We start from the raw sequence: 22,459 nt of genomic DNA, 5'->3' as shown, positions 1-22,459 counted from the left end.
CTAATTGCACTGCAAAAAATCTAAATCTAGATAAGTCATTTTTTCTTAAAATAAGTGCATTTGTTCTTGAATTGAGTAGGTAAAAAGATACATTTTGCCAATGGAACAAGACAATTTACACTTAAAATAAGAAAACACAGTTGAATTCTCTTGTTTCAAGTGCATATTATCTAATTATCTTGTTTTAAGAGTAAAAATACTCATTCCATTGCCAAACCATCTAATTTACCTACTCAAATTAAGGGTGAATATACTTAATTTAAGAAATTTGTACTTATTTCTAGCTCGTTTTTGTAGTGTGGGCATGAGTGTAATGAATCGTAAAAGAATTCTGTTTCTACCTCACAGTCATACAACCCATCACCACAAGGAAAAGTACGTTCAGCATTTTTGGTCATGATCTGAGTGTGACTGGTCTGAAAACAGGAACTATTTGGGTTAAAACTTACAGGACCAGAGGTTTTTGCTGCAGTAGGTGAGTTTTCAAGCAGACACCATGTGCACTGGGAAGTGCTCCCTCTTCATTGCGATTACACTCTACCCTCTGGTTCTTCTGTCCATCATCTGCAACATTTTGCTGTTCTTCCCTGGCTGGTCCACCCAGTATGTCAAAGAAGGACACATCACTGATGAGGTGAAGTACATGGGGGGATTCATCGGAGGTGGTGTTCTGGTAAGTAGACTGCCCAAATGGAAAGGTGTTTGAGACTTTGTAAAATATTATTAGTTCAGCATTGAGCTTATTGAATAGAAGAAGTTTTTTTGTATATATTAAAACTGTTTTAAGATATTTCTCCGGGATTAGCTTGGGATGGTTGCCATCTTTAAAAAAGCTAAAAAGGGATAAATTATTTAGTAGGAGAAACTCACATCCGTTTTGTAGAAACATAACTTGTAGACTGCAGTAAGGTTTGAGATGCAACGTGGCTTGTGAACAACACAGAAGTTTGGTGAATTGTGAACGACACACAATGCAACCGTTATGCAACTTAACCGCCCCAATGTGTCCAAACACAGGTGCTGATCCCTGCACTGTACATTCACTTGACTGGAGAACAAGGTTGCTGTGCAAATCGCTTTGGGGTGAGTCATTTAGAGCTAATTTCAGGTGAAACAGGACACCAAACACAACTTTGCTTTTAGAATAAGGGAGACATGTAGCAAAGCAAACTAGTCAGTTGATGTTGGGCCAAAGAAATATGCTGTGTTGTGCTGCATCATCATTGCACAACATCTAGGTCTTTTTGATATAGATAACAAAACCACAGTTCACCAGTGACCGTGACATTCTAACATTAGTTTAAAAGAATATTAGAGTTAAACATAAGTAGGCAATTTTTTTGCAAGCATTTATGATACAATAAAAGATACCAAGCTTAAGCTTTTTTGCCTTTGATGAAAATAAGAAATCAGTTCAAACTTCTTATGGTTTAACATGAAAAGGGGAAATAAACTCATGAGTAAATAATGTAAAGAAGTTTTATCTTTAGTGTTTTTTTTACCTCTTCTTCTCATTTAATTGTTGACAGATGTTCTTTTCCATCATATTTGCGGCGGTGGGCGCTGCAGGAGCCGTGTACAGCTTCATCGTGGCAATGCTTGGCTTCTCTAACGGACCTCTCTGCAAAACTGCCAACGGCATTTGGGAAACCCCTCTTAAAGAAGGGTAACAAGTTAAGATGCTTTTGTAGGTGATGTTCCCAAGAACTGCTCATTTAACTCTTTGCTTTTACTCTCAGCAACCTGGAACATTTGTTAAAACATATGGTGGACAAATGCGAAGAGCCGAAAAACGTGATTCAGTTCAACATGGGTCTGTTCGTCACCCTGATGGTGGCCAGCATTCTGCAAGGGATTCTTTGTGCCAGCCAAGTTATCAACGGCCTCATCGGATGCATCTGTGGAACCTGCAACAAAGAGGTCTGAAAAGCTGGGTAAAGTCAAACATCCTAACTTCACTTCCTCAATCAGCCTAGCTTTCATTGGTTGGTTTGCTTTCATTTACAGGAACCCCAAGTTTAAGGACAGGAGGCTTTCAAGAGGCTGTATTCATGTAGCATCATCATCTGATGTATGTCTGGAATCAAGCTCTTCATTTCCTTTGTAGAAACTGCTCAATTTAATATCAATCTCTCCAACTGTGTGAGCTTTTTCACTTCCATATTATTCTAAAGGCTTTACACTTTTGCAAATGCACATGCAAAAAAAGAACATTGCTTTAAAGAGTTTTAAAATGTGGTCCGTTTTGCTCCTTATCCAAATATATTTGAAGGGTTAATAAAAATTGGCTCCTGGTTTTAAGGATGTGTTTTATATTGCATTTTCTTTTTCTCATGTTTGAATAAGTTTCAATAAAGCTTTAGATGAAATCTTGCATCAAATGCCTGCTCTGTGTTTCGCAGTAATGAATATTAGTTAATTGTACGTTTGCAAAAACTTATGGAACAAAGTTAATTCTTTCCTGACAATAAAGTTCAGCGCAGTCAATGCCTTTTAAAGACAAGAATTGTGAGTGTACTGTACATGCTTGGGTTTTTTTTATCCATACAGTTTGATTAATTTCACTAAGTGCTCTAAGTCCTCAATCAGTAAAGCAGCCCTAGGCTATCGCACCTCCACCACCATGGTTGATAAGTGTGATGTTCTTTAAAAAAAAATAATAATAATAATTAGATCAGAGGCCTTCAACAGGGGGTCCACGGAGGTACAGCATGGGGTTTGCAAAAGTTTTGATTAGACTTTTCTTTTTATATTCCCCCCTCCACTTCTTTCATCTAATAGAAATGTATTTAAATGCACATTAACATGAATTCAACACACTGTAGTAAACAGATAAATGGAGGCAGAAGATGTCTTTCAGTCATCAATGCACACATTCAGTGACACACAGGAGCTCTTTCAAGCTGGGCACTGTTTCATTCACAACACCTGTCCCATCAACCAGGAATCAGAATCAGAAATACCTTGATAATCCCAGGGATAATCCCAGGGTGAAAATACTTTCATTATATGAATGCATCTGTAGTAGAGTGACTATAGGACCAGTTTGTTATAACACAATTTCATACAATATATTAAAATTAAGGGGTCCCCGCTCCATCTCGCCATCAGTTTGGGGGTCCTTAGCCGTGAAATCATTGAAGACCCCTGTATTAGATGATGATTTATAAAAGAGGTTAAAGCACCTAAACCTTTTGAAACATCATACTTTGGTCACAGTGGTCATTAAAAATAGAATCCCCAAAGAACCTTAGAAAAGCATAGTAACCTTCAGAATGATAAATGCCGACTTTCTTTCTCATCACCTGGAAATCAGATTTTTTTTTTTATATCAAAATGAGAGCGGCTTGGGTTTTTTGTGTTTGCTTGTGATAAACCCATAAGAGCGTGTTCTCCACAGAGTGCTATTTTTAGCTTTTACTTAATGACTAACTATGGGGATGAATTTGTCTCAATATTATACAAACAAAAACTAATCTTAACTGAAATAATACATTTTGTCAAAACTTTTGGAATTGTATAAAATACAAAACTTTTGACCACAATAAAATTTTTCGATGGAGATTAGTTTTTCTTTTTGTATCTCCATATGTAAACATAATTATTTAGAAGGAATTTAAAGCTATTTCAAGAACAATAGCAAGTTAGGAGTTTTTTTAAATCTAAGTATGAGGTTTAACTAATGAAGATTATTTATCGTAGAATCAGATGTGTCAAGTAACAAAGTACAAATACTTTGTCACCTTACTTAAGAAGAAATGTTGGCTCTCTAAACTTTACTGAAGTAAAACTTTTTTGAAAATTTTTTACTCCTTACATTTTAAAATAGACTTGTTAGTTCAGTTTTATTTAATCTTGTTTTCTTTATGGCCTGTTAGTATTTAAAAAAAATAAAAACCATCAAAATAATTAGTTTCATCCAGACAATAAATTTCTTTGTGGTGGGACTCCGTGCTGCCGTAACTTTTTGTTCACCATATACCAAAATACATTTTTTTTTCAAGTTGATGCAAGTTGCAGTTGATGCAAGTTAAATTTAACACTATTACCATTAGTTATAAAACAGAAAATTCAGTATAATGAAGTTATCATCTGGAATTGCAGATTTCTTTTTTCCTTTAATAGGTTAGTGCAGTAAAGCTTCTGTCTTTAACATTTTTTCCTGCATTACTTTTACTTTTATACTTTTACTTGAGTAAAAAGCTTAAGTTTATCCTCTAACTTCAACAAGTGTTTTTAAACAGTAGGATTTATACTTCTACTGGAGTAATAAATAAATACTTTTGACACCTCTGATCTTGTTTCTTAAAATTTACATATCAAGCAGTAGTCAGCCCTGGTTGTGGAAGCGAAAGGAAAAAATAACTTGTTTAAAAATTTGATCAATAATTTAACATTGGAGTGGCAATTATATCATCAACTTCGACACGGTTGGTTTGCATTTCTTTATTTCACTAGCCTGTTTTTTTTATTTCCTCAAAATATGACAAACACTCAACACTCAACTTTTCCTTTTGTACAATTAAAATCTACTACTTAACATACAGTATGCTGTATAAAAGGATTATTGATTTTATTGTGCTTAACTATACTAGAAAAATGAGAGGTGTGATTTCTAAAAGAATTTTATCAGGTCTTTCATGCTGTATAACAAAAAGCCCCCAGCCACCAGAATCTGTATCTAATTTAAATGCTCTAAAAAGAGCCCTTTAAGTTTTTTGTAGTTTTAAAACCTGCTCTTCCTAAAAAAGATAATAAACCAGCTTCTCATACATTTAGGAATGATGGGAAGCTTAGAAATTGGCTTATAGTTGTCTAACAATACTTCAGATTGTCTTTCATATTATACCCAAGTCTCTCCATGTCTGATTCCTTAAGTTAGTTCTGAGTTATTTCTTTAATTTAGCTGTATAACTTGAGTCAGAAACACTAGACATAAGAGTTTGATTTTAAACTTGACCCACCCCTCCTCCATTACCCACCATTTCAGCTCTGCTCACATGTTTTCTTTCAGAGCCTTGATAATGGCCATCCCAGAATATTTATCTCTGGTTGCTGCTTGGATTCGAAACCTAAACTCTTCATAAATTTGCAATCATTAACTACAAATCTTTTATCATTTTAAAGAGAGTGAGCTGAAACTAACGATGGTCTTGCCATAAGTTGCTGATACATAAAGAGGATTCGACACTCTTATCAGGATGAATAATGTTGCCTCGCCCAAATGTTGCTCAGAGACGAAAACATGTTTATAAGGGTATAATTCATAAGCTTTGGCTTGTCCGATTGCTCACTCCCTCCCATTACTGATAAGACTACTACCCTTTAATCAGTCCAGCCCCACAGAAACAAAGAGAAGCATGCATCATGTGGAGAAAGTGTTTGACCAGTTATAGTCTGCATACTTTTCACCAACACCAGTGCTGTTCTCTTACCGGTACATCTGCTGCTGGATGTGCAAAGTTCAAATCCTGAATGCTCCTACTGTGACTGAGTAAACAAGCCTAAACGCTGTCAGCGAGCGGATATTTAAAGAATGTTCAGCATGTCACAAAAACAAAAGCAACCTTGTGTGTTACATTAAATTACGAAGATTCCCCCCCCCCCCTTATTCAGCATGAAAAAAATGAACTTCAAAGGTGTGGTCTCTCAAGTTCCAGGTACCATAATAGGGTCTGATTAAGACCATAAAACCTTAATGTCCACATTGCCTCCAATAACCCAACAAAACATGTTCTGTGCATCTCCAAGGCAGCAGAGAGTGAGTCACTCTGCGGCCTATCCCAGGCTCTGTTTGACTTTCTTATCAACACGCCGGCCCCCACAGTCCAACCATTTAGGCCACAGCCTTTATACCACGGTCCATTTTTCCCAGTATCAAAGAGAAGCTTCCTGAGCTTAACGTGGACCAGAAGGAGGTTTAATTTCAGCAACCAGCCAGCATGTGTACTGGAAAGTGTTCCCTCTGCATTGCAGTGACTCTGTATCCTCTGGCTCTCATATCCATAATCTGCAACATTGTGCTGTTATTCCCTGATGGGGACCTCAAATACGTCCAAGATAAACATATTACGGATGAGGTGTATTACATGGGGGGAATCGTTGGAGGAGGACTATTGGTGAGTTGCTTGTTTCGGCTTCAGTTTTATCTTGTTTTCTGGTTATTTTAAGGTGGAGAAAATCAGAGGTGGGTAGAGCACCCAAAGTGAGAATACTTTAATGGTTTATCTTTTACTTCAATAAAAATAAGAATGAATCATTCAAGAAATTAATTAAGAGTAAAACAGTAGGGAAGATAAAAGTACGGTAAAATGTCTAGTCAAGTATTCCTTGCTGGTTCATAATATTTAATTGTTAAAATGAAGAAACTCTTTACATATATATATATATATATATATTTGTTATATATATATATGTATTAAACCAATATTACAGTAGATAATGTTTATATGCGGAGATGGGTAGAATTCCCAAAATTTTACTCAAGCAACAGCAACACCACTTCATTATATTTCTACTTAAGAGCAAAAAGTAGCCGTTTAAGAAATTAGAAACAGAAACCTTCATTAATCCCATGAAGGTAAAATCATTGCAGCGACTCGGCCAGAAACACACAGAAAAACACACAAGTCTCTGCTACAATAGTTTATACACAATGCTTCGAATTACAAACAAGCGCTTAATTGCAGAAAGCATAAAAGATTTAAAATTATAATTCATTTTGATTGTAGGCATTTAATAATATAACACAGAGCTGAGAGCATTAAGATAAAACAAGATGATAAGATAAATCCTTTTATCCAAGTTTATTATCAGAGCAGCCGTCTTAGTGACCCAGATTTCTTTGAAGAAAACCACTATCTCTGGAAAAACACTTTGGCAAGTAAGAGTAAAAAATGATTTTATTCAAGTGTTCAATAACTTATCATAGCATCTGATATTTAAAATCATAACATAAAACAGACCGAAATGTAAAGTTCTGTGCAGATTCTGGCATTTTAAATAATTAAAACAAACTGGGTAAACTGAAAATATGCAAGTAAGGTAAGCAAAACTCTCACAGGAATGTTAATTACGGTAAATAAAAATTGCCGTAGAGTATAACTAACTAAAACTAGCTTTTATTTTCCTAAAATTTACTCAGGGTAAAGTAACTAGTTACTATCTGCCCACATCTGGATAAAACCGCCTAAATCTTACTGCTGACTAACTTCTAATAAAAGGAAATAAAAAACAAAAGTAATTTGGAAAATAATCTTTAAAAAAGCAACTTACTAATCCACAAAGGTTTTGATAATAACAGAGCTGTTTTGCCCATTTTTATATTTTCAAACCATTATCCTCTTTTGATTTATTATTTCGTATGTAAAAAAAAAAATTTGTTCCACTTGTGTTTGCAAGCAAACAAATTTTGTAAATGGAAATAAAACAAAAAAAACAATGCAATCCAGACATGAAAGTTGAATCAAAAAGTTTTTTAGAGTATCTTTCCAATTTTCTCAGATTGTAATTTTTAAAAATATGTTTTCTTTCACATTTTCTTTTTTTATTGTTTCAAATTGTTTCAGTTCTGAAGGCAGGATTTTCCTCTGGAGTTTGGAGCAAAGTCATTTTTATCTTAGTCTGAGGTAGTGTTTGAATTGGGCTGGAAGTGTAGATAATATGATCTCTGAAACACAACTGGAAAAGAATGCAATAAAAAAAACTCAACCTAGTAATTTACATAACTTTGTATATTTTGTCTATAATTTTGTACACAAACACACACACACTAAAAATATATATATATAAATAATTGTGAGTGGGGGTGGTAACGTTGTAAGTTCCCTGAAAGTAACTACCACTGTGTTGTAATGCTCTCACAAAATAAAAACCAAAAATATATAAAAAGAAAAAAGAAAAAGAAAAATTTTGGGGAAAGATTTTAAAATGTATAAAAACAAAAAATAAATAAATAAAATAAAAATAAAGTTTGAAAAAAATAGAATGATAAAAACATTTTTTTTTTAAACTTAAGGAAACCAAAGTTACTCTCAAAACCAAATCAATCAAATCAAATCAAATTTCCATTTAAAACATGTATTCTTTGCTTGTGAAATTATGGAACAAAGTTCTCATAATACTTCTGTTATATTTTAAATAAAGAGGTTGTGATTCATGAATCTAAATCTGATGATTTACTAACACGTACTCCCTTCCAGGTGCTGCTCCCTGCACTTCACATCCACCTGACTGGCAAACAGGGCTGCTGTGGAAATCGCTGTGGGGTGAGTCACACAGGAAAAAGTAACAACAGTGAGAGATTAACAAAGGGAACTACTGAACAAAATGTCCCTTCCATATAAACACTTTGTTATTGCAACAAGGAAGTAATTAAACAATAATCAAAGAGGCAAAAATGTTCCTCTAACAAAGATTAACCACTTATTACCTGTACTGTTAATCTGAATGAAACATGCAGAAGCAAAACTATATATATATATATTTTTAAACCCCTAAACAATATTCAGTGCAATCTTTTATCTTAGGAAATCTTCTTACCATGGAACAAATTTATCCTGGTGGAGCCCTCAGTTAGGAACATGTACAACTTCTACCTCTGGTAAAGCTTCTCCCAGATTCCAGGGAAGGTTGGAGACAGAGTGTGAGTGGATCATGTTCTCTGCTGCCATTGCTGATGCAGCCGCCTGTGGCTGTGGCCATGAGGTCTGTGGTGTCTGTCATGGTTTCAACACTCAAACCCAGTGAGGGACACCAGCATTATGGGAGGCTCTCAAACTGAAAGGGTCTTATTGAAGTTGTTTGGCTTTTTGGACTCCCTAAAGCAGCAAGCAGGTATTTGGGTCTGGGAGGAGTTAGGAGAGACCATGGAGAAAGAGTATTGTTTACGGATTATGAGTAGCGCCATAATCCGGCACATAATGCAACAGCGCTTTTCCGTAAACAGCATTATTTTACTGTAACCTTTAATTATTCCTCTATGAGCTGGATTTTTTTTTTTTAACTGGCTGCTAAAAGAGCCTTTCTTTATAAAAAAAAAAACAACAAACAAAAGCAAGATGTTTATGCATCCCATCATGGCCATTTGATTGGTTTTATGACCTTATTAGTCCCACCCAGGTCCTTACTATGGGCTTTTCCTGCTTCTATCCAGTCAGTCCGGACAGCCCCGCTTCCAGCAGACTAAAGACCTAAAAGCTACAATAAAATAGCCAGTCCAAGAATGGTCCCGTTAAGGTCAGGTATATATTTCATGGTATATTTAATCTCCATATACATCAGGAATCATGACAATTATCATGAAAACCAGTCAGTGAAGATCCCCCCATTTGGGACCCCGCGTGGTCCTGCACCCCACCTTGGAAATCCCTGGTTTAGAGAAATCTGAGCTAAACAAGTCAAATCTCATTATCTGAATCTCCAAATCTGGTAGAAACAGAACAACACCCCTATGCTAAAACAATATAACACCGATGGAAGCTGGAAGTTTCTTCCTTTTGAAATGGAGTTTCTCCTCTCCACTGTCACTACAAGCATGCTTGGTATGAGGGATTGCAGAGAGTCAATGAGTCGATGCAATCAACTGTTTTTTCCTTGGATAGAAAACTTTGAATCAGTTTGACTGTATGATCTGGTTGAATCGTAAAGTGCCTTGAGATGACATATGTTGTGAATTGGTGCTATATAGATAAACTGAATTTAACTGAACATAGAAAGACTTTGAACATTGAAAAGGGTGGATCACCTTCTAAATAAAAGGAGGAGGATTTCTCACCATGCTGACTTGACTCAGAAAAAAGAAAAGAGTCTGACATTCTCCCCACATGCTAAGTTTAGGATTGACTTCCTCCTTCTGACTGGAGACCAAACCCATGCTGCTGTGTGGATGTAAAGCTGGGGATCTTCTCCTCACTTCTGAAAACAGCAACAGAAAATGTTGGTGACCCACTCCTCTGTTCCCTGCAGATGTTCCTGTCTATCTTGTTTGCTGCGGTTGGCGTTGCCGGCGCCCTGTACTGCTTCATAGTGGCTGCCGTTGGCTTGACGAATGGACCCTACTGTAAAGTGTTACTGGTTTGGATGCGGCCTTTCAAAGACCGGTAAGATCCAGATGTGACTCCAAGATGATGGTGTCTGTTTGGCATCTTTAGCTTCGGTCATGCCAAAGAATTTTTGTTTTTCACAGTGAAGACAGTTACCTGGGTAATAGTTCGATCTGGAACACGTGCACGGAGCCTGAGAACATCGTCGTGTTCAACATTGGACTCTTCAGCACTCTGATTGTGACCAGCGGCCTGGAGATGATACTCTGTGCTGTTCAGATGATCAACGGGCTCATCGGCTGCCTGTGTGGGACCTGCATGAGGAAGGAAACAGAGATGATCTGAAGTGTCTTAAACGAGCAGGTATTTAGCTCAGAATGGTAACCAGCCTGTACTTGCATGATGCTTTGTTGACTCCAAATTGCATCAACCTCAAGCTACAAGAAGACAATCCAACTTTTTTCAACAGTTTACACAATTTTCATCATCATCATCTCATATTATGGCACGTTAAACAGCATTTGTACATATAAAATTACGTATAATTAGTTGTTGATGATATTATCTTTTTTATTGTAAACATGTTGTAATATAACATTTGTAAGCAAGTATTCAGCAACAGCAATTTCAACTTAAAATGGCCACATATGTTTATAGGTTCTTGGTCCTGTGTTCCAATAAAGGAAAGGATAAGGATTTTTAGTGGGGAGAGGTTAAACAAATTGTTTTTTTTTGTAAAATTATAAATTTGTAAAATTGTTAATAAAAATATCAACATTACTAGACACAGTATCCAGTATTATATCCCCTTTTAATAACAAACTGGTCAAAGACATGATGAAGAGGAGTTCAGAACAAAGGAAATCTAATTGTGTGTACTGGGAGTTAATAATTCTGCAGCCTGATAAGGACTATCAGCTCTTACATCTGCTAACAGTTGGCAGGTAGGGTCTGTAGATATTCAGTAAATCATTTATACATAGGTAGAAAAGCAGAGGCTTAAGGTTTGACCCTTGTGGAACACCCAGGTTACATTTTTTTTGCAGGGCAGATTTGAACACACTGCTGTAAAGATACGACAAAGATGTGAACCAATATGACATTTGCTAGATGATATTTATCGGTTTCAATTTGTCAGAGCGGCTTTTTAAGTCTTAGAAATCTGCACCAATGATTTTACTTTGAAAGACTGTTGGGAACATCCAGTCATTTATACAGGACATTTTGATTTAACAGATAAATATTGTCAAACAGCTCATCTGTTGTTCAGCCACTAGCTTTTAAATGTCTTTTGGGGTGAAACCAAAAAAGGCTGATAAATTCATCAGACCTAAAAATTTGGGTCACAAACAAATATTTAGAAATTTAAAATGTATTTTTTCGTTAAATGGTCCAATCAGATTTTCTTTAACCCATTTTAATTACCAAGCTTTTGAAATTTTCAGCCGGCTTATATTTTATCAAACTATTTACTTAAAATTTTTCACCAAATGTAAATCTATACCAGACCTAAGTCCACAGCTATTAAAAACCTTTGTTATTTATGTAATGGTCAAGTTTCCAGAGAAACAAAATAAATGAAATAAAATAAAAAGGTGTAGGCCAAAATCGAGATTTGCACCTGCAATAATTGACTCTGGGCGTAATGAATCTATAAATCATTTATCATTCTCTTTCTAAGCTAAAAACAAAATCAATTCTAAATTTAAATGAAAAGCAGACTGAAGTTAATTATTCACCACATAGAAAATGAAGGTCTTTGTTGATTTATATAACACTTAAATTACATTTTTAAAAGAATGATCATGTGCATTACATATAAATACACAAATGAAACCTGCCAATGTGAGATTTAACAGTAAAACGTGGTGTTGCTTTAATGCTATATTCTGCTGTAGGATCTGGTTAATCTTTGATAGACTAAAATTTTTTTTCTGATATTTTTTTTCTTCACAGCAGCTGTGAGTTTGTGATGGGCGCCCCCTGCTGTTCAGTTAAAAGTTGACAGCTAAGTAAAGGCTGCAGGGAGTATTGCTCTGAATGGAATTTGTTTTTTTGTTTTGTTTTTTACATTTTTTGCCTATTTTATGCTTCTTACATTATTAGCTCCAGTGATCATAGATGCAGTAGAGCCTTCTAAAGGTTTATTCTAAAATACAATTTTTAAAAAATATTTTTTACTGTTCTGTTTGGAAGAAAGGACTTTTTTCTGCTCTAGTCCAGATTCAACATTTTATCACTTAAAGGAGGTAAACTCCTAAGAGGCAGAGAATCTAACACATTAACATTCTGAGCTGTATGACGGTTTGATTTTATCTGCATGTGCAAAGGTGCTGCTTTAAAGAATTCAGGAACACATCAGTTAAACCTGCTCAATGAACCAAGATAATCATTTGGCTTAAATTTCTTTTTATTTTTACATTTTAATGTTTTACACACAAACCAGAACAACTGTGGTAAAAGAAATATGATGTATTTTTTTAGGCAGCTTTAAAACATATTTTTGTAATTGCAATTTGTCAAATAAAGAAATTGTGAAATCTGATTTTTGTATCTCAATATTAAACTGATTTAAAACAAAGCACAGGAAAAAATCTAAGGTCCTCTTGTATCCATTCAACACCAATTAAATTTGATGTATAAATATACATTGAAAACAAACATCTCTAATATACACTGATTAGAAAATAAAAGCACTGAATAAAAAACACAAAAATCAAGGGCAGGAGAGGCAGCTGATGTTCTGTTAGTTATTTCTTCTTTATGGCAAAAAATACACACTGTAAACACCTGCAAATAAAGATAAACAAATTAGCATAAACTTCATGATAGAAATGTCTCTAAATTAAAATTTTTATCGGCTGATTTTAATATCTTGCAGGTTAAAAACACTTAAAACTATAGCAAAGGTTTAAGGAGGTTTATTGGCATTAAAACATAAGTAAGATAAGTAATGTTTTAAGGTTCCTTTAAAGCAGCAAATACGTCTTTATGCAAAGATGCTACTTTTTTTTAAATCCAGGTTCAGTTTTTAACAGCTCTCAGTAATTTCTGTTGTTTTTTTAATACGAAACTACTGGGAGACAAATATAAGGATGAAGGAGCAAGGAAGGACACAAAATGGAAGAGAAGTGCAAAAAAAAGTGGAGGCACAGACGGTGCAGGGAAAGAAAAAGAGTAAGGATGAGAAATAAGAGGAAATAAGAAATTAAGGAAGGAAAGATAGGCCATAAAAAGGTCAGGTACAATGATGGCAGGGTAGAAGGCAATAAAGATAAAGATGGAGGTAAGGCATTACTCAGTCCTTATCTTTCGTAGTTCTTATTTAAAGCCTAAAACAATGAAAAGCGTGTAAAATAAATAAAAAGATGGAAAATAAAGAGTAAAAACAAGGCTTAAAAAAGTTCAGCCTATGCAGCTGGACATAAAGTGAAGACAGGGACACATTAGGACATCCCTGAAGAACTGTGGTTATCTCAGATGGACCTTTCTAAAAACCAACAAGAAGATTCTGCTGATGGAGAAAAAAACAGAAGAAGGAAAACCATCATTCCCTTTGATGCTGGAGTCTCTGAAAAACTCAGGAGGATTTTCAACCAGCACTGGGTCCCTTTGCCTTCAAGAAGAAACAAGGTCGACAACGGGGTTTACGCTGTTCAGTGTAGTGAAGAGTACACACACTTTTAGGCTGGAGAGACCAAGCAATCACTATGCAGGCGCATGGCTCAATACATAATGGGCCAACTCCTCAGGACAGGACTCAGTGGTTCACCTACACCTGAAGGCTAAAGGACACTGGTTTGAGGACAACGTCCACATTCTGACCAAGGAAGAAAGATGGTTTGAAAGAGGGATTAAAGAAGCCATCTTCTTTAACCTGGAAAAACCATTTCTTAACAGAGGAGGTGGTCTTAAACATAACCTTTCACACACTTACAAAGAACTTTTAGGAACAATACCCAGAAGATTCATCACCTGCCCTCACCTGACTCACTTCAATGAGGCATGTAACCAAAACCACTCTGACGAGGGAGTTAACGACCCATCAGACCCCCTGGCGACCATTAACAGTCCCCTGGTGACCTCCATGGACATTCAAGTAGGAGGGATCAGAGCCACTGTTTCTTTTCTTTGTTCCACCTACAGAATTTTAATCTCAGTGCTCCCAACCACTAGTAAGAACTGAGGAAGCCTTTTGGATGAGAGGAGAAACATCTTCTAGAAAACTTCATGTCTATTTGCCTCAACTGAACTTTTTAAGCCTGATCGTCACCTGGATGACAGAAACTTCACTGGTTTAAAGATTAAAAATAATGAAGAAAGGATAAATGATGGAGTAACAGAAAGAAAAAAGAGTGAGAGAACGTGCAAAAATAGGGATTGAAATGAGAGTGAGGTAAGAAAAGAAAAAAAAAACAGAATCTGTAATGAAAAGAAATATTTTCCGTCAAAATATTTTCTTGTTTTCCTGGAAAAAGTCGAATCAAATTCAACAAGAAGTCTGTTTAAAGAAAACAAAATCATCTAACCGGATCTGAAAGCAATTGAATCACGTTATATGACACTTAGTGATATTTTTTATAACGCCTTTATGCTATGAGTTTTAAAGAGGAGTTACTGCATCAAAATAAAATGTCTTTCTCAACACAACACGTCTTCTGGCAGAGAGAGAAAGGCGTGTCCAAAGTCATCTGAGTACATGGATAATGCTTGACTGGGCTGTGCTTATTCATCGTTTCACGCAAAGGACTCTGGGATTCCTTATAGCACCTTAACAATAGATAAAAAGGTCATTAGCTCCCTATGCTTAAGGAGCAATGATAGGAAGCGTCCCACTTCCTCCCGATGAGATGATTTTTGATGCAGCCATGATGTTGTAGAGGTAGGAGTGAAAGCACCAGCTGGAGTGTCACAGTTTCACTGCACGGCTTTGTTCAGTCTGACGCTGTCAAACAAAACCGAGTTTTAAAACATATTTAACATCAAGTTAAGGAAACATCAAAGCAGCTGTGTCGTCGGCAGTAACATAGAGGGAGTGTAGCAGCTTAATGGAGTTCAGCTGTCGAACTGCTTCATCATGAGCTTCCTGCTGGCCTCATAGCCCAGGAAGAGCGCTCCGTTAGCCGGGAAGGTGCGGACCATGGTGGGGGTGAGGCCGGAGTACAGAGCTCTCACTCCTAAACACAGATAAAAACATGGATTCTGATTAAACTCTGGAAAGACATGCATGTCTGTATCTCCTCTTGTTTCCTGGTTGTGCATACCTTCAGAGCGAGCGATAGTCATGAAGGTTTTGAAAAACCCAGCCTGTTTTCCCGTCATGGACATGACCTGAATCCGAGATTTCACACAGTCCATAGGATAGACCACCAGCCAAAGGCACGCCCCTCCGAAGCCGCCGCTGAAGACGATGGGAGCCACACCTGCAGCACACACAGCCGGCGGGAAAATCAACGCCAGTCTGCATAGAAACAAAACGCTCTGCTGCACGTACCTATGTCGTCTTTGTCACATTGCATGTAGTCTGCAAATCCAGTCCTGCAGAGCTCGTAGGCACCGAAGAAGCAGAAGTAGCCAGGCACCTCTCTGGCTATGGTGGTGGTCAGTCCCTGGAAGAACCCCTGCGGGCCCTCGTTCCTCATGATGGATTTCACCACCGACCAAACAGTGCTTCAGAGAAAACAGACACAAATCAAGCACAATTACCTCAATCTTTATCTTATCTAGCCACAGGTGTAACTCCTCCCTCCCAGTAAGTGCCTCACACAAGCTCTCCTCTCTTTTTTCGTAGTTTGCCACTAATGCTAAACATTAAGATTACCTGACCTAAAGTTAAGCGTGCCTTATGAGCCCCCCTGCTTGCTTAAGTCGGCGCCGACGCTTAAAGGCTTGACCAATGTTCTTTGGTCCAGAACTGGACAGATTTAAATCCTACCTGAAGTATAGGGATGTTTTTGTGTCAGTAGGTCCCTTTACATCACAGGCCACAAAAACCATATGTGGTGTTCCCCAAGGCTCCATCTTAGGTCCCCTCCCTTTCAATATCTACATGCTACCTCTAACACACATCTTAATAAACAACATCAGTTACCATCACTATGCAGACGACACCTTGTTGTACATCAACAGGTGACTATGAACCCATTCCAGCTGTGGGCAAATGCAGAGAAGAAATCAAAGCATTGATAGAACCAAATGTTCTTCAGAAGAGTGTTTCAAAGTTAGCACCCAGCTTTAGTTAATCCAGCTAGAAAGCAGCATTCAGGCTCTGTAGTGATGGACTCAGACCTGAACCTTCATAAAGGCAGGAACAGAGTTGTCCTTCTATCACCTGAAGAACATCTCCAGGATTAAAGAACTAATGTCTCAGCTGGACAATGATAAACTGATTCCTGCTTTGTCCATCTTTAGTAGAACTGATCCCTGCAGCTGTGCTCTTACAGCTCTGTCTAAGAAGTGGATGAGAGCTGCTGCCTGCATCCTCACTAGAAGTAAATTAGTAGAGCACATCAGCCCAGTTCTAAAGTCCTTCCACTGACCTCCCATATCTCAGGATTAGACAGTGGATCAACAGCTGGACCTCTCAGGTCTACTGGATCAGATCTCTGCAGAACCAGAACCAAACATGGAGAAGACACTTTTAGTTATTAATCTCTATTTTTCTGGAATAAACTATCAAAAAACATTAAAAGTGCTGAAACTAGCAGGTTCATTAAATCCAGATTATAAATTTGTTTAGAGTGACCTTTAACTGAGCTATCTAAACATTATTAGTCAAGTTTTATGTTATAAAAATGTAAATTTCATTTTATTTGTACTAAGTTACAGGCATATGGCCTGCTAGGAATGTTAAGTGTTGTTTTGACTTCAAACGGGGAGAGAAAATATTTCTCTCAGGGTCTGGTCTCATCCAGCTATGCTGCAGGTGATTGAACACTTCTGACCCCTCCTGTTACTCCTTTGAAGTCCGATAATAAAAGCAGCGGTCCCGGCAGAGTTGACCACAGACTTCTCAGTGGATCTCCAGTCGCTCTCCCTCTTTGCAGAAAAGTCACTCGTTTTCTGTTGGTTTTATTTCTAGGACAGTAAGGGGTTATTATCATTATTAACCCTAATAAATTCAGTCTGACTTTTGCTCAATTTTCTTTATTTTTATTCTTTTTTATATATATATATAATTGTCTCATTTCAATGCATCACTTTTGTTCTCTTCCATTTTTTCTGTTGCCTCTAACCCCTTTTGGTTTTTTTTCTCATTTTCAGAGCTTTGAATCATTTTTCCACTGTAATGTTCAATAGAAATAAACCTGCCCTTGGAAAAGTTAAAAGCTGTGTTTTCTGCTGCGTGTTATGGGATGTTGTAAGCTTGCAATCTGTGCCGTTCGGTATGGGGGAGGGAGCGAATGAAACGCGGAGTATGTCGTATTTCCTGGTAGCTGCTGGGAGATTAACCCTGCATCGTTTTGCAGCTGTTGACTGTTTTCTGCAAATATTCCTCTGTTTTTAATCTCCCTTTCCTCTCTGACCAGCTTCCTTTATTCCTGCAGAACAAAAGCAGCCCACAGCATGATGCTGCCAGAATCATCCCCAGTGTTTAAGGTGTTGCCTATGACCGGAGCACATAATAGATATCGTCTCGGGTTGTTTTTTTTTACTAAAACTTATTACACCACGTTGAGACAATAAAAGCAGAAAACATTCTTACTTGTGGCTCTTAGCAATCCTGCCGGACGTCTCCATCTCATGCATGGCTTGTAGTCGACACTTGACGAGCTCAGTGGGGCAGAGAACGAGCGAGGAGAAGATGGAAGCTACTGAGCCGGCACAGGCCTTCTGCATGTCGCTAATAGAGAGAATAATTAGGATAGATAGATATTTGACAGGTAGATGTGTTTTCTGACCGGTTACCATAGCAATGAAGCTCATCCTACCTCAGCACAGCTTCTCTATGCAGCCCAGCTGCAAAGCGGATGACCTGCTGGCAGAAGCCGTAGCTCATGAAGAGCACAGAGTTCTCGGCGATGTTGGCCATCAGCGCGGGCGTGGTTCCCCGGTACAGGCCGCGCATGCCCACCTGTTTATAGGTGGACACCAGGCAGTGCACGAACCCCCGGTACAGAGTGGGAAAGGTCTGCATCTTCACCTTCGCCGTGTCCAGAGGCTGGCCGCTGAAAACACAGGCGGCTCCTCCTGCAACAGAAGGGGAGGGGGGGTCAAAATGTGAGCAGCTAGTTTTTAACATCTCTTCACTAAATCCAGCTCTGGACCCATTTCTACAACTGAAAACACAAACATGTTCCAGAGTTTCTAAAACATAAGGCAAGTTAAATCCAAGACTTTTTTGTCCCTTGAAATAAAGCTTTATGACCAACTTCCCAAACACAAGATAACCAAATTTATCCTAATGCTTATTTTAACATAAACCATTACTTTCTGGCCCAGTAGAAATGTTTACATTTTGAAAAACGTTCCATATAGGAAGAAAGCTAAAAACACACCAATAACAGATATATACATAATTGCTCTGCTTTCATTATAGGTGAACCACCAAACATCCGGAGATTTGGTGCTACTGGTTCTGTTTTTAACGTCGGATATGGCTGTAGAGGCCTTGAAGAGACAAGGGTGGAACAGAACTGAGAAATAGCTGTTGCTTCTCTGTAACTTAATTTCAGTGCTTTGTTTTTCACTCTTCACATGTCTGACTCCACAGCTTTAATTCCCATCGTTCCAGCTTGAATAACTTCTCGCTCAAAATACGCCATTCCTCAAACACATCACCTGGCCGTTCGGTAAATGTCAAAAAATTATCGTGAATTATTTAAATTTTTGATATGAATTACAAAATTTATCCTATTTATGAATTGGTGACAATTTTAAGACATATGAAGACTGATTTAAGACATTTCAATACTAATTAAGGCCTTATTTTTATATTAAATCGCTTTTGAGACTTTTTAAGGATCTGCAGGAACCCTGTGTTCATTCTGAATGCGCTTTGTTTTGGGACTTTAGTGCAGAACAGCAACAAAGGTGGAGAATAAAATACTTTTTTCCACACTGTTGGTCTAAGTCATTGCATTTATCCAGTCCTGTTCATTCTGGTTTCTGTTATACAATCAGTCAGAACCAGTTACCTTCACAAACAACCCTGAAAGTGAAGCAACTAGTTTGTAATTTGATGACATGGAAGTTTTCAGAGGACATTAGTGAATAAATAGCATCAAAAACATGATGGAGATCAGCAGACGGATCTGGGAGAAATCAGGACGGTGAGAGGCGAGTTAGATGGAGGCAGTCGACCACCTTAAGGTGAAGATTTAAACCAAAAAAACCTCTCCCATCAGTGAGAACATTAGATTTACAAATACATTCTTTAAAAAAAAAAAATGAACTGTATGATTTCCTGGATTTGTTTTCCTCATTTTGTCTTTCACAGTGAAGCTATGATGAAGATTATAGACCTCTCTCACCTAGAACTTACACAAACAGGTGTCTGACTAAATTATCTTTAACTACACTGCATATTTCAACTTAGTGCTACAATTTCCTCCTTTTTTTTTCTTAAAGTTATTAAAATTCCATGATTTAGTAGGTCATTAAAAGTCTCCAGGTTTTGTATCAAATAAATAGAAAAATATTGACAGTTAACAGCTAAGAATGGTTTGAAAAAATAGAAAGTCATTATAAACTGACATGAACAGATATTAAAAGAAAATAAGAGAAAAGGCAGTAAAAGGAAATAATTTGTGGAATGGACTTAATCCAGGATGATGGCATTTAAACAAACATTAAAACTACAATGTTAGGGAAAGATCAAGGACATAATGGTGGTATTATGTTGTGATTTATCTAAATATGTAAATACTGTAAAATGTAATCACAGAAAATACTCCCGATAACCAAAACAAGATGGATCTAAATACTGTAAAGGAGCTGATGCAGGGCTGTTGTAAAATTAATTAAAGGGCAGATATAATAAGACTGATTTCTTTGCTTCTTTTCAGTCAGGATGCGTTGATTTGGGAGCAAGTGTATGAATTTTATAAGTTATTTTTAAATGAAATAAAATTCAATGAAAATTCAATGAACATTTTAATTTCAGAAAGGTTTAGTCCAAGTCCACTCCAAAATCTGTTCAAAAAGCAAATCTCCACAAACCTTCTCCCCACCTAATTTTCCTGTTTTATAAAGAAATTGCTAAACCTTCAGGCTCTAAATATGTAAATATTTGCAGCTGTTTTTGCAAAGGATCCCATAACAAAGTATGAACCTTATAATTGAGCACACATTTTAGTAGGTCTATCAAAATAAATCCTAATGAAATACACAGAACTCTGTGGCCGTCAAGTCAGAAAACGCAAAATTACTTTTATACCTATTGCTCCTGCAGAGAGATCAATGATAGCCTGGACCACGGGGTGTGGAGGCATGGTTATCAGATTAGGTTTCTCCTTCTTTCAGCAACCTAAGGACAAAAAAGGGACAGAATTTGTTACAGAACTTCAGTTATGAACAGTTATTCAATACTTGTCTGTCTGCAGGAATGTGTGGGCCTCACGTCAGGATTGGATCGGGTCAGAGAGCAGCAGCTGACATACTGATTTTTTTTTTTCAAACACTTGCAGCTGTGATCATGCAAGAGAGGGTTTCAGTAACTAGTCACCCTGAGCCGCAGTGTTCTGGTTATAAAAATTGAATGTTAGATTTAAAAATGCAAATAACATATTTGCATAAAAATTACATTTAATCTCTTCTTAACGTCATATAAAAAAATATATGTAAAATTATAAAGACAGTGTTCCTTCCATGCAAACCAAACAAAGGGTGTTCTACATAGAAAAGAGGCCAGCTTAACCCGTTTCTGTTTTTCAAAGAAGTTCCACCAGAGGGCGCCAAAATGCCCTTCTCTGTTCAGCATTCAAATTTTGCGAACCACATGTTTAACACTTCAACAAAAAGGGTTGAAAGTTATTTATTTTCTAGCTGTGACTTTTTTTTTTTACTAAAACAAATGTTAGGGTTTTTTGTTTGTTTTTTTGCTCGAGGCCAATTCAAAGATAACTACTATTTTTAAGAATCCGCCCCGGGCCTAACTTTTTACGCTAAAATGACAAAACAGACTATTGTTTAGTTATACAAACCTCACAGGACAGAGGTTAGGTCAAAGTGGAGCATCAGGTTAATTTTGGAGTCTGTGTGTCAAACATTAGGAGTAACGGTGACCCTGTGAGCAGCTGACCGTTGCTAGCATCCATGCCGCATTAAAGTCCCTTGGTTTACAGGAATGATGTCTCATCGATTCCACCGTCAGCGGCTGAGTTTATGCACAGAAACCGCTGAACGGCTCCATCAGAGCTGTCAAAGCCAGAGGAGATGAGCGAAAATCTAAAGGTTGTTTCATCACATCCAGGAGAGGAAAAAACTGCAGAGCGCTCACTCTGTTTCAAACTCCACATCCCAAATCTGCCCACTTCCTGTCTCCAAATAAACGCAAGCCTGTGTCAAATACTTAACATTAACACAGCCATATTATCTAAATTAATAAAAGCGCTATATGTAGCAGGTAATAGGCATATCTTTTGCCGTGCTTCATATTTTTTTTAGCAAAAGTGACTATGGGTGTAAAAATGTTAAGGAGTGATTATCTGAACATAAGATCTTTGATGGAGCGGCATGGCACAAATCAAACAACTTCCGGTTCGCATTTTTCTTGGTTAGTATCAGTTTTTAGTATGTCGCCCCCACGTGTTGCTTTGAAGTAAAAAATCGCTCATGTCACAAAACCACCCAATCAATTCCTGATGTTACGTTTTGAACGAATATCTGTTTGTCTGACTATTGATATATGTATAAAACTCAGCTTTGGTTGGAGTTTTTATCAAATAAGCTGCTCTGAATATGTGCCAGAGAATGTCCCAAACATCCTTGCTTTTCTTCATCAATAAATAAAAATAAAACTTTTGTTTTTTATTAATTTATTTTTTAAATACTTTCCCTCCAAGCTTGGGTCCTCCCCCTGGGAGCTTGAGGGCTCTGTGCTGTATCTTTGCTGTTCCTTGAACTGCACTTTTATGGATTGAGAGGTCTGCTGTATTTCCAGGGACCTGCTGTAACCACTCCTCAAGGTGGGGGTCACTACCCCGAGTGCCCCAATGACCACGGGTAACACTGATGCCTTGACCGGCCAGGTTTTCTCCAGCTCTTCTCTGATCCTCTGGTATTTCTCTAGTTTCTCGTGTTCCTTTTTCCTGATGTTGCAGACACTTGGTATTGCTATGTCAACCACAATGGTAATTGCCATTACCATTCTGTCCCTCTGGATCTGGAAGTCCCACAGGATCTTGGCTCCGTCATTCTCTGTCATCTTTGAAGGTGTTTTCCACTTTGACCTTTGGGTTTCCATCCCATACTCT

At 37.3% G+C, this 22,459-nt stretch overlaps 3 protein-coding genes across 5 annotated transcripts; 2 read left to right on the top strand and 1 right to left on the bottom strand.

Moving 5' to 3' along the window:
* Window positions 1-452: 452 nt before the first annotated feature.
* Window positions 453-2,457, top strand: LOC107102301 (transmembrane 4 L6 family member 4-like). The gene is made up of 5 exons (XM_015401546.1): window positions 453-673; window positions 1,018-1,083; window positions 1,530-1,666; window positions 1,740-1,920; window positions 2,008-2,457. The coding sequence occupies exons 1-5, from the start codon at window positions 497-499 to the stop codon at window positions 2,020-2,022; spliced, it is 576 nt and encodes a 191-aa protein (XP_015257032.1). The 5' UTR covers window positions 453-496; the 3' UTR covers window positions 2,023-2,457.
* Window positions 2,458-5,830: 3,373 nt separating this feature from the next.
* Window positions 5,831-12,761, top strand: LOC107102303 (transmembrane 4 L6 family member 1-like). 2 transcript variants are annotated; one of them, XM_015401550.1, is made up of 5 exons: window positions 5,831-6,119; window positions 8,202-8,267; window positions 9,967-10,100; window positions 10,187-10,406; window positions 12,003-12,761. In XM_015401550.1, the coding sequence occupies exons 1-4, from the start codon at window positions 5,943-5,945 to the stop codon at window positions 10,386-10,388; spliced, it is 579 nt and encodes a 192-aa protein (XP_015257036.1). In that variant the 5' UTR covers window positions 5,831-5,942; the 3' UTR covers window positions 10,389-10,406; window positions 12,003-12,761. The 2 variants fall into 2 exon arrangements, with proteins under 2 accessions (XP_015257036.1, XP_015257035.1); XM_015401549.1 differs by having other exon boundaries at window positions 12,000-12,761.
* A 1,636-nt stretch (window positions 12,762-14,397) lies between these two features.
* Window positions 14,398-21,459, bottom strand: LOC107102302 (mitochondrial ornithine transporter 1-like). Of its 2 annotated transcripts, none has more exons than XM_015401547.1 (7): window positions 21,188-21,459; window positions 20,422-20,511; window positions 17,975-18,233; window positions 17,749-17,886; window positions 15,538-15,713; window positions 15,308-15,466; window positions 14,398-15,220 (listed from the first exon to the last, which is right to left on the bottom strand). In XM_015401547.1, the coding sequence occupies exons 2-7, from the start codon at window positions 20,474-20,476 to the stop codon at window positions 15,099-15,101; spliced, it is 909 nt and encodes a 302-aa protein (XP_015257033.1). In that variant the 5' UTR covers window positions 20,477-20,511; window positions 21,188-21,459; the 3' UTR covers window positions 14,398-15,098. The 2 variants fall into 2 exon arrangements, with proteins under 2 accessions (XP_015257033.1, XP_015257034.1); XM_015401548.1 differs by having other exon boundaries at window positions 21,286-21,459.
* Between the last annotated feature and the right edge of the window lie 1,000 nt (window positions 21,460-22,459).

The sequence above is a fragment of the Cyprinodon variegatus genome, unplaced genomic scaffold (assembly GCF_000732505.1).
Source record: "Cyprinodon variegatus isolate N-32 unplaced genomic scaffold, C_variegatus-1.0 Scaffold1232, whole genome shotgun sequence".
Lineage (NCBI taxonomy): Eukaryota > Metazoa > Chordata > Actinopteri > Cyprinodontiformes > Cyprinodontidae > Cyprinodon > Cyprinodon variegatus.
The sequence above is the reverse complement of the archived record's forward strand: the minus strand, read 5'-3'. Positions and strand labels throughout refer to the sequence as shown.